The sequence below is a fragment of the Rhipicephalus sanguineus genome, chromosome 3, assembly GCF_013339695.2.
Source record: "Rhipicephalus sanguineus isolate Rsan-2018 chromosome 3, BIME_Rsan_1.4, whole genome shotgun sequence".
Lineage (NCBI taxonomy): Eukaryota > Metazoa > Arthropoda > Arachnida > Ixodida > Ixodidae > Rhipicephalus > Rhipicephalus sanguineus.
Window position 1 is genome coordinate 201,381,305 of NC_051178.1, and position 12,423 is coordinate 201,393,727.

General features: G+C 47.7%; 1 protein-coding gene across 1 annotated transcript in view; it reads left to right on the forward strand.

Moving 5' to 3' along the window:
* Nucleotides 1-12,423, forward strand: part of LOC119388120 (uncharacterized) — a 96,779-nt gene that overhangs the window by 13,140 nt on the left and 71,216 nt on the right. The window contains exon 2 of the mRNA XM_049413824.1: nt 4,535-4,673. Within this exon, the coding sequence (XP_049269781.1) occupies nt 4,564-4,673 (110 nt within the window). The 5' untranslated portion in view covers nt 4,535-4,563. The remainder of the gene's footprint in view (nt 1-4,534; nt 4,674-12,423) is intronic.

Here is a 12,423-nt window from a genome sequence, read left to right on the forward strand (position 1 = left end):
TGCTTTAACAAAGCAGATAAGTTGCACTCGTGAACCAACACAATCGTATATAAGTGATGACAGGCACATAGCCAGGATTTTTTTCGGGGGGGGGGGGGGGGGGCAAGGGCTAATTGTTCGAAACAGTCTTTCCATGGCAAAAAGAAAAACAATTTGCCTGGGAATATAGGCTGGACGAATTTCGGGGGGGGGGGGGGGGGGAGCGCGCTTGCCTACGTGCCTGAGTGATGAGTATATTTATAAGTGAATCGTATGTAAGTGATGATGTTTGACCAGTGACCGTGAATTGGTGCAAAAGTACAACATGCATTTCATATTACAGCAGCAGAATACTTCCTTAATTGTAGTGTTCTTCCCATTTTTATATCTGTGCGCAGGCAACAGGGTGTTGCACGCATCGGTATCGCTTCCTGCTGTTGCATAAGCACACTATGCCGACCTTCAATGGACAGCATGCAATTGGTTAAATTCCCTATAGCGGGGTTCGCATTTCTCGTTGACTCAGGCCAATACTCGCTGTTAAAGTATTCAAATAAGCACGGGCAAAGATGATTAGGTTGTCCAGCTGTTCCGTGGCGAATCTCGCGCCCCCATAAGTGGTACTTACCGCCAAGACGCGTTCTTGCGAACACAAAACACGAGCAAGAAGAGACACCGGCAGAACACAAATTCAAAAATTTTTTTCTTCCTTAAAACAAAAAGTAATTCTATAAAACAATCTCAGTCAGTAGACAAGTAATGTTGCTAGCAAATGCACTATTTAGCATAATTTTACTAGGACCACCTCAATGTTAAATTTACGACTAAACACGTGCGAAGATGAACTTTTTTTGCAACTTTGTCGCCAGCTGTACACACTGTTTCACGCCATATACGTCTCAAACTATTTTTTGGCTACAGTACAACTCCCTGGCAATCAGTTAAAATGAAAGATTACATTTCACTGAACGTCGCCTTTCTATGAAAAAATTCCCAATATGGGTCATATTGTCCATATTTAAGGCCGCATAAAAAAACCCACGAAAGCGTAAACGTTCGTGAAACTTATTTTAAGTGAGAAGCCTACGATTGTTATGTAGGTAAAAATTTGTCCTAGCCTAATTTATGAAGAAGAGATTTTTTGAAAACGCATTTTCCGAGCCATAGTTTTGAGCTTTCCGAAAAATTTCGCATACGGTTTGGCGCACTGAAAAATTTTTTTCGCCAAAAATATTTTGGCGGAAGGCTTCTGGCTTTGGATAGATAGTCCTCGATTTTTTTCATTGAAATCGCAGACGGTCGAGCGCCAAGGCTGGGACAGTTGGCGTGGAATGACCCATATATTACCAGTAAGCTGCAATCAACGCATTTTATTCGCCGAGAATCGGCTCAAACCGCTCACAACGAAGCGCCGATGTGTGTATTTGTATACGCGCCGCCGACGGCCTCTCCACACTAACGCGGCGACGGTGCTGTCACCTATAGGTCGATCTCGCCGCCAATAGCGAAAGCCATCGAATTCGGTTGAATTTCATTACTTCGTAATTATTACTGGAGGCCGCTTTTTCGAAATCTCAATGTTGGGATGGGTTTCTGGCACGAAGTACTTCAATTGCCCAATTTGATACAGTCACATAACTCCACTAATTAAAAAGTTCATTAATTTAACTTTCTTAATTACTGTCTCAAGTCATGTCTCTAACCATCTTAAGATGCCTAGCGCTACAGAAAAAGTCATTCACTCATTTTGGACGTCTCAGAAGAATATGGCAGTTGCGTTCTTCCATGTTTCTGTTTAGGTTTCGCCATTGAATTTGGTTGAATTTCATTACTTCGTAATTATTACTGCATGCCACTTTTTCGAAATCTCAAAGTTGGGTTGGGTTTCTGGCATGAAGAACTTCAATTCTGCCATTTGACACAACCACCACCTAACTGCACTAATTAAACATTTAATTAATGTAGCTTTTTTAATTACAGTCCCAAATTATTTCTTTAACCATCTTAAAATCCCTGCCACTACAGAAAAACCAATTCTGAAGGCAGCAATCAAATATCGCATTTTCCTGATTTTTTGAGAAGGTTGGACACATTTATTGAAACACCGTGTATATAAGATGTCGGCACGAGTTGCGCCTGTAGAGTTAGAAGGTATCCTTTCGGCTGCACGTGTAACCACACCGACAAAGATACCTTCCGCTGTATAGCGCTGCACGGACTAAAGTTTCTTTTGCGGAATAGAAGCAGCGCGGTCATGGCGTATAGTATGACGCCCAGCGAATGCCGTCGGACGACACTCGCAGTTTTTCACGGGTATATCGTCTTGTGTTTGCGGATTTGCATTCGAATGCTCTATGTACATGTATACACCTCCAGCAAGCGACTCGAGAATGAGTTCCGGCTGGAGACCGGCGCGCGTTATACGCATGACGCCACCACGCCCATATATACATCTGAACGGCGACGCTGCGCCGGCATGTCTGAAGTCCATGACAGGCAAAATTCCTGCAGCTGCGAGTGTATCGCTCATGCGCCGATGAGTCTCCGCGAGTTAAATTTATACGCGTGCGTCGCGACGCGGTCGCAAAACGCGGCGGACGCTTTAGTGACAGCTCAATTAAGTGCGAGCGGTCGGTGCAGCTCGCTATGTGAGGTCCTTCGGCAAGGCCGGTCTGCGGATCCTTGGATATGGGAGTTCGTGTGCCGTGAGAATGGATGTCATTTTCGGATGAGCGCGCCGCGTTTGCGAAAGTGTCGGTGCACAGATCCGTGTGCGGTCTATGTTGTGTCGAGATAAACAGGAGAGATAGCTAGCTAACCAGAATCGAGGAGGAAGACTAATTTGATTTGCGAACGAAAAAAAAAAAAAAATCTTGACCTTATGCGCTTTAACCTGCTGTCTGCATTCAAGAGGAGGAAACAGGTATTTTAAGCGAAGTATTGAGGATAATGCTGTCAGGTGCGCGATGAGCGGCAATCAACACAGCAGCACACTCCAGTCACAGCTTTGAGTCCAGTTCTCTGTCGTGCTGAAATTACACGATGACCTGAATTACACGATGGTTGCAAGTGTCGCACGTTTTGGTTGCGGCCAAGGACCCCCAGACTTCACAGCGTTTGAGCTAAGGTGACATGCGAACCTATTTCGGTGCCCCCCTCATGGACGTTGATCCAGAATTGGTGTTCACTGTAAATTGTGGAAACTGTATAGAAGATGTCATTGGAGCAAGCGAGCGAAGCGTTAAAAAAAAAAAAAAGAATACAGGGATGAATGGAAAACAAAATGCGAACCGCGGGACCGTAAGCGCACTCCAGGTGAAGCGTCTGTCAACGCCCAGTCTGTCGCGCTGTGTTCTGCTCTGTTGTTTTGAATAAGAGCAGCAGTGTTTGTTCCGGCTGGCGGCAACGGTTAACAGCTGGTGCACAGCCGGTATGGTTATGAGTGTATAGCTTTGAAGGCGGCAGCGCAGTTTTACGTGGGGGAAATGTTCGTAACGCGTATACTTAACGGGACTGAAGTGTAATATTTATTGGTCGCGACTCTTTAACGCGAAACTTCACTGGTGAGCCCCGCTGGCCAGGCGAAAAGATTCTAAAGGACTCGTACTTCTATGCCGTGGTGGCATTATCCCGGAACGAGCGTGTGTCATCCCCTTCCGGAATGAAATGGCCAGCTGGCTCTTGTATGCGTTTTCGCTTTCGATTCGGTAACAATATAGTATGTCTGTCACTCGCTTTCAGAGAACATTTGTAAACGTAATGCATTCGTTTTGTAATGTACAACTAGGCATTAATAGAGCGAACCGTAGTATATACGGAATGAATGCTTGTACGCGCGAAAAATTGTCACAGCGCACGTTCGCCGCTCCCTCAATGAAATTGGAAGCGAGGAACTCTCTACCTGTGGAGATTTTTCTTGCGTTTCGATTGCAGACGGCTCGGACGAGGGCATACGTTCGTAATCTTCAAATGAAATTGATTTCTCTTTCTTCCCGGCGATCGGGTTTGAACGATCCTGCGTTCCGACGACCACTTTTGCTCAGATTGCAGTGTCCGTTTGAAAGCGTATATTAGCGTGCGTTCCCTCGAAATCTCACGATTGCATTGCACTATAGCGCTGGCAACACATTCATGCTGAGCGGCTTATTGTCGCATATTCCGACATTATTCTACAGATATATAATCTGCGAGATTGATTGTGGACACACGAAAAGGGAAAGGACCGTAATTGTTATATATACAAATGAAGCCAATGAAAGCATGGGGGGCACCGTTTCTTTAAGGTATATGCAGTATATTATTACTGCACAAATCTTCAGGCTACGAACGACTCGTCAATAGTTATGACAAATTGTTGAACGGGGAATGTCGCTGGGCCAACGTTTCGACAAGTGAACTTGTCTTTGTCAGTTGCTGCGCTGAAAATGGTTAAACGTATTGAAGGCGCAGTTATTCCAGTGTGTAGAGCTTCCAGCAGTTGCGTGTGGTTGTTCGTTATGTCGTTTCCTTTAGCGGCGATGATTGCAGTCACCGGTGATTTGCCTTGTTGTTGCAGGGTGCCATGTGATCGGGGCTGCAGCAGCCATGGGCCGGAGGCTGAACCTGTCGCACCTGAGCCAGGAGGAGTGCGAGCGCATTCTCGCCGTCATCCAGCGCGACCTCGAGCTGCGCGCACGAGAGAAAGAGCGCCTCGGGTAAGAACAGGCTCAAATTACACTCCCCCCTTTTTTTTTTAAGGCGAAAGCCTCCGATGTCTAATCAAACCCGAAAATTGACCGTCGGCACGGCGGCGTCAACACGAGCGATTAAAAAAAAATCGCGTGATGGCGTCACCATATGACGTCACATACAGCTAAAATTTGTCACACCATCATGACGTCACAGAACGTTACGTCACACGATGACGTCATCGCATGACATTGTCGCTTAGGGGAATGCATAAGAGACTCAAGTTCTTGTTCCTTCAACGTGGAGAAAAAGATGACGCGATCCTTGTGTTGCAGTTCTCTTGGTCATGTTCTATCTCCCTTCCTTTACTGCTTATCATTTCGCTGTCCCCACCTCACGTCTTCAAGCTAGCAGATCAGATATTCGCATCTGCACGATTAACTTCCTTCCAGCTGCCTTAATTCGTGTCTCTATTTCATTGTGTGTTACACTCCAAGGGCGTGGAGTGCAAGAATGCGTATTCTGCCGGGTTTGTGTAAATTGCTTACTCTCTGTAAAAAGCTCGTTTATTTTTTTCGCCACAAGAACGGAATCTTTTTCGGTGTCTATCACTTTCACTAAAAAAAAAAACGAAAAAAAAAACGCAGTGCTACTGTTTCACTTGTTCGGATGGTTCTGCGAAAAGTCGCTTCAGTAACTGTTTCTAAACGGCCGAATCTGGCCTACGTCTGCCAGTACAACGAATAGCATTTGGTACGATTATCGGGGTGTATGCTTGACACAGTGTCCTTGGCCAGTGTAGTTATAGGGGAACAAAATAACCGCGAGTTCAGTAATACAGACGTATAACAATTACTGCTTTATGTAGTTCAAGGTCGCAACCTTCAGGAACACGCACTACAACACACGTCTGCCGATATTTTCAAATGGGAAATAAATCGAATACCCCGTAATACATGTTTCCCCCTATACTTGCTCCGTATATTTTACCGCCGCGCCGTTTTGTGTGTATGTATGGCGCCCTCTCCCCGACCCGCTTCGGAATATACGCCGTGGTCTGCGACCCGAAGTCGTTCGCGTCGCGCCCTCTCGTTCCACCACCCGCGTTGTGCGTGAGCGCTCACGGCACTACGCACACAAATGGTCGGTGCCCAGTCGAGATCGAACGCTGATCTGGGCTAAGGTTGTCGAAGGTCGCCATTCGTCCCTGCATCCACTGCCGCCTGTGTCTATGCCTTTTGCTCGCCGTTTGGAGCGTGCGATTGCCTCCTTCCACGCTTTCTTCTCAATTCGCGACCGACGGCGTCGTTCTCTTTTTTTTTTCTGCTCGCCATTGACTGTGCCTGTGTCACCTTCGGCTGGCCGAGGTCGACGTGCTGCTCGATCAGGTTTTGTTTGCGGCTATAGCCGTGTGCGTGTGTTTATACACCGTGCATTTACCCGCTTTAGACTGCCTGTCTCTGTCGCCTCTTCGCTTGTTTTTCCCGCTATGTGTGTGTGTGTGTGTGTGTGTGTGTGTGTGTGTGTGTGTGTGTGTGTGTGTGTGTGTGTGTGTGTGTGTGTGTGTGTGTTTTCCTCGGTGCGAACTTCGATTTCGATAGGAACGTGGCCGGTTTCTCTTTTCTTTCGAAACGTGGTAAAGCGCTCCGGACTGGCGGGCGTCGCAAAAAAGAGCGCGGGCAGTGGCCAGTCAGTGCGCGTAGTACTGCGCTATACATGGGTATATTACATACACACACGGCGCGAGGAGCAAAGAGAGCGCGCGCGGCATTCGATGTGCCGGCCGGCCCACGGGCTGTTGTATTTTCCTCTATAGCGCGCAGAGTCTCGCTTCGGTTGCTAGCTGGAAGAGCATTTGGTCTTTCCCCCCCCACGCCTCCTTTTTTTTTTCCTCATGTAATCGTCGAGCGGCAGCAGCCAGCTTTTGACTCGTTCTGTCTTCACCCCCTTGGTCGCTCGTGCCGTTCGAATGCCCGACTGTGTGTATACGTGCGCACTGTCGTTCACAAGCGTTTCTGGCGTTCCCGGGAGCTATGAAGAAGACCGAATTTCCTCGAGGCCTGCAATACGCTTGTTGCCAGAAATTGAAAATGCACTTCTTGGTGTGTGCAGTGTCTCCGTCGCCTGACCGGTTGCAGGCTGTATAATACGTGTTTGTGTGGCCCAAATGGAATAGTTGGTGTCGACATCGCACCCCCCCCCCCCCCTCACCTCCCCAGACTTTCTTTTTGGATTAGATTGGAAAAACTTTATGTCCTGCAGGACGCGCTTAGCGCGTAGCGGGCGTCTCCCATGTAGGGACCGACAGAGAATACCTTTTTGCTTTTATTTTTCTCGATGACTCCCTCATAGCAACGGAAATCAATTTCACATCGCATGTCGTCGAAAGAAAAGAAACATGAAAGTCGCAGTGCAAAACTCTATTGTTCATAAAAAGTAACAGCGACACCGGTGTTGCGCCACGGTTTCCTCGCTGTCGCGGAATAGGTTAGGAATACGTGTTGGCATTATGCTTTCCTTAAGCGATGTGCAACATCGCCACATTATGAAAAAAATTCTGGATGTGCTTTTGCATAAACTCCGAGGCTGATGCGTTTCGCAGTACCAACACCATGGAGCCCTCAAGTTCACTGCTTGTCGTTTCTTCAGATAAAGGGAACGTTCTGCGCAACCGATGTAAAATCAAAGGGAGAATGGTTTTTTTTTTCGTCCTCTGTCGAATCGAATTTAGAGCGCCGAAGTCGTGAATAGTCAATTTGCCACACCGATACGACACAAAACAGCGAGCGCAGGGCGGAAATAATGGGCGACGAGGTGTCTGGAGTATACGTGTTTTGGACGACACCTGTTGCCTAGACGAATATTATCGCGAAGATTTGACTTCGACCACTTTCCTTCGTGCCGTTGCACGTTTGAGCGATTGCTTGTTTGTGTGTCACACAACACACACGGCAGGGCTGAATTTCCTGCGAAAAGCGGTAGTTACTGAATCGGAACGGCTCTAATAAACGCCGCATACCCAGCGTGCTTTTTTATCCTCCTTTCATTTCATTACTTCTTCCTTTTAAGTTTGCCCTTCGGCGGACAGCGCACACGGTAGCGCTCGCTCGAGGCCGCGTGCGCGCCGATGGCGTGTTTTGTGGCACACTTTTGTTTCGGCCGCTTTCGGCGGCGGCCGGCTGTCTGGCTGGTTCGCCAGCTGACCGTGCTGTTTCGTCTCACCACCAAGCAGTGTTCGCGCAGCACTGGCAGCAGTAGTGCCGCGGGTGGTTCCCGATGCTATCTGCGACGCAGCTTGAGCTGTGCTGCCCTGGTACAGATCCAGTTAAAAAGTCTAGCGGTCGTCTCGAGGTAGGGTCGTATAACGGTTTGCTTTGCGAGTTATATGGATCGGCGCTGCGGAGAGCACCGTATGCGCAGTGCGATAAGCTGACGCGCGTGCATAGCTCTCGCGCGCGCTTCGCCGCCTCTGCGCGGGCCGTTTCGCGAGGATAAACGAGCTGCTTTTGTTTGCCCTTGCTTGCTAAACACGTGCGGTCCTTGGCCTTTGGGCCGCAGCGGAGGCCTTCGCTTTCGTTTGTGCGCTTCTTTGATGGCAGTGCGATGCGGTGGCGTAGATCAGCCTCAATCCCTTTGCTTCTGAGGGGCGTCGCTTTGCCTTGAACTTATTTCCTTGGTTCTTTCGTTACTCTGCTGCGTGTACAGTTCTCTATCACTTTATTGTGATACACTGTAGAGGACTTCGTCTGTTCCATTATCTCTCGATGATGCTACGGAAATGATTTCGCTGCAGGCTCGCATGATGGTTTTTGCCAGCTCATTTTAATGCGATAGCAACTGCAGTTCAAAAGTGGCCATCGGTGCGTGTTTTACCTGAGCTTGTGGCATGCACCAAACCTACCTGAGGACCGCGACAAAAGTGTGTTGGTCGCTTTATATATACACCGCTGACTATATTACTAGTGCTATGTGTTTATAATTGCGTGCGTTACAACGGTGAATAAAATTTGTCACTGCTTTCAGCTGCAATGTTCTGTATTCTGTACCCACACAGTGGTATAGTAAACCGATAGCTACTTAGCACCACGTAGGCAGCAAAAATACAGCACACTATGACATCACATCATGGATGTTGGAATCCATGCAGATACAGATAAGTAATCGTAGGATGATAGGACACATCGTAATACTGTCCCATATTAGTCAATGGAGGGAAGATTCAGATCATTCTTTACAGCGAATCTGTGCATGGCTAAGCGTCGTCCGTGTGCAAAAAGTCCAGTGTGCAACAGGTGGTTAGTTTCCTCAGGCTCCCCGAGAGGGCTGTAGTCGTTCACGCTGGAGCACGATGAAATGACACCAGCAGTCCGCGCTCTGCCAGGACACGCACGCGATCGGGGCAGCAGCAAACATCTAATAAAATAATGAAAAAAGTTCTTATGGCCTTCATATGATTGTTGATATAAGATGGCTTGTATTGCCCCGGGAAAAATGTCTTACCGGCAATGCACTTGTGTTCAGAAGTGAAGCCGTCTTTAAAGTGATCGGTGTAAGCTTGGTATTTGTAAGCTGGCTTTCCCCACGTGCTCTCTTGCAGTGAAGCTTGCTCATAAAGCAAAAAATAGTCGTCCACGCTGGAGCGCAGTGAAATAAGTGAAACCAACAGCTGCCGAATAGCACATTCTATTTATGTTCCGCAGTATCTACGGTACGGCAACGTATAGTTGTGACTCCCCAAGAGCAACGTGCCTACGAGGGAAGACCAAGTTCGGAACAGCAACGAGAATGTAAACTGCGCCAGCAGGCGGCAAGCACCATTGAACATCGTGCGCGAAACGCCGAGCGCATGCTGCAAGCCAGACAACACGACGCATGTCGCGAAGCGAAGAATGCGGTCTCGTAGATGAGCTTGGCGAGCAAACGTCGCTTAATGTGCACCTCGATGGCGGTGTCGTCGTCGATGCGTCGCGGTATACCCGGCAGAGTGGTTTGAACGTTGATGGGCTCGTTCACAACCTGGCCTTTGTTACCAAACTGGCCTCCGCCACGCCACCATTATGTCGTGCGTTATACAGCTTCGCTGGTCTACCACCTTCGCGGAGTAAAATGACTCACAAATTTTTACTTCTTTTCTAGTTTCTATTCGCACAAGACGGAGCATTTTGTTCGCACCCTAAATCTATACGGGGGCCTTTTATGACCTGGGAATGCAGCATAGTTCTCGCTTTTCTTCTTTTCTTTTTATTTAAAACAATTTTTTTTCTGTTGTTCGCGCGACACAAAGCTCTTGCGCGAGATTGCGCAGCACGGCCTTCACCTCGTCTCTCCTTTGTCAAGTGGCGTCCGACTTCTAGATGGTCGTGTGGCTCGGTTGCTTATTGGTGTGACTTCCCACAAAAACAGCGAACAGGAAAAAAACACCGCGACGAAAAGAAAAGCGCTCCGTGGTTGCGTCTTTTCTTTTTCCTCTTCCCTGTCCATTGTCGTCTTAAACGAGCACCTAATTCTAAAGCTTTTCATAACGTAACATCGCGTTCGCTTCATTCGAGGTGTGGGGTGGTGGTGATGGTGGTGTCTGGGGGGGGGGGGGGTGATATAATTTGATCGTTCCCACGCATTCGCGGTTTTTAAAGACCATTTCTCGGAGAAGCATGCAGTCGAATGCTCGGCATAGCAGATTCCTTCGACCTTTGTCTTCGAGGTGTGCTCGTATTTCGCCTTGTATACACGCAGGCAGCCCGTGCTCTCGCGTCTGTGCTTTTGTTATTGAGCGGGCGTGGTGGTGCTTCGTGAAGCGGTGTTTGCCTCCGAAAATAAGTTCTCGCACCGTCGAGGCTGCTTGCTTTGCAGGTTTCGCGAACGACAAAAATATCCCCTCGGTTGTTATAACGTTGATGGAAATCTGAAACCGCACGCTTCGCAGCCTTTCATTTCCCCAAGGCCGTTCGAGCGTCTTGGGGGAATTTTACGTGACGCAGACCGGTGCGTCGATGGCCCCCACACGAAAGGGTTAGGATACAACGCTGCGGGAAAACAATTGTGGTATAGGCAAATATCGCCGTCACGCGGTGCTTGCACATTTTCTTCTTTTTTTCACCTACGATAGTTGTTTTGCGCACGCTTATCTCCGACCTTTCTGCAGCCGAAAGATAAGCGCCCTCTTCGAAAGGCGTGCTGCGCAAGCGAAGTGAATATAGCCAACAGCTAGCTCTGTATACGTGCTTCGTAAACAGCGTTACGCGATTCATCATTGAGGCCGCACATCATAAAGAAACACTAAAGAGATAAACGAAGTAAGTTCTTGGGGATAAACTATATAGCCATTATTAAGCACTAATCTTGCTCGTTTTGCGGTGATGTGCTCATTATAAATTCCGCGCCTAGATTCCAGCTTCGGGCACGTTAGTGTGACGTCTTTGACTTCAGACTATTAATTCATATTTGGTTTTTAGGGCTTACCGACTGTTCTGACGATGTGAATGGCACGTTCGACATTGTAGTATGGTAATTTTACTAACACAGCTGCTATAGTAATTTTCTCATTAGCATCCCTTCAACTTCGTGCTCCTTCGTGGCTCTCCGAGCTGCGGTGCTCGTAGAGCATCAATCAATCAATCAATCAATCAATCAATCAATCAATCAATCAATCAATCAATCAATCAATCAATCAATCAATCAATCAATCAATCAATCAATCAATCAATCAATCAATCAATCAATCAATCAATCAATCAATCAACATTTTATTTCAGCATCGATGACGTTTGGTGAGTACAGACAAAAAGGCATTTATCAGGCATGACAGGGTTTGTACCCCTGGCCTGGCAAACATGGCACATGATTGTATAGCAGAAGTAAAAAAAAAAGTGCAGAAATGGAAAGTATGTACAAGGCTGTTCTCTGCACTGGGAGGTCATAAATAAGCTAGTAATGCCAAAAGTGGTTATACCATATATGATATGCTTCGTACATTGCTTTTCGTGGATGCATATATGTATACAAAATTTTTCGGTTTCGGTTACTGCAGCTCACGGCGAGCACCCCCTCTTATTTTTTTTTCTTTTTCGGGGAGGGGGGGGGGGAGGGTGGAAGGATGTATGTTTGTTGAGGACGTTTCAAAAGTCAAAGCGCGGCTGCTACTGTAGCGCCGTCGCAACACGAATTCTTCGCTTCTTTTTAATTGCTGAAGCCGAGCGAAGGGAAAGTCACGAAGTCACGCTGAGCGGGCACTGATCTATAATCACTCCAGCATCGCAGCACTCGCACTACAAGACGTTGCGTCGTTCAGTGTCTCTGTAATGTACGAACTATACCGTCGACCAATGCGCTCTTCTCAGCGCACCAATCTGCCGCGCACTGCCAGGCCTTGCGGGACAGTCATCTCGGGCAGCCGGCTCCTATGGCAAAAAGAAGCAAGCACGACCGTTGAGACTTTCGTTTCGCGTTTACTTATTTCTGTCCCCGTGTCTACGTTACTCGATGGCCATTATGTAGTAGCCATTCCATCGAGACGAAAAAACTCGCACTTCATCATTCTTCCGGTGACTGCTCGCAGTAAAGCGGCTGTACGCTGCTGAAGAGCCGCTTCACAAAGGACAGGGACGCTGTGAAAAAAAAAATAATAAAATAAAGAGGCCGCCCAGCTTTGCTCGGCCATAGAGTACAATGGAGACGCGCGACCGATTTCGAGCGCAGTATTGTCGAGTAATAACTGCTGCCTAGCCACTTATACTCTTCCCTTTTTTTCTCTTCGTGGAGTCTCGAGTTGTGGGACGG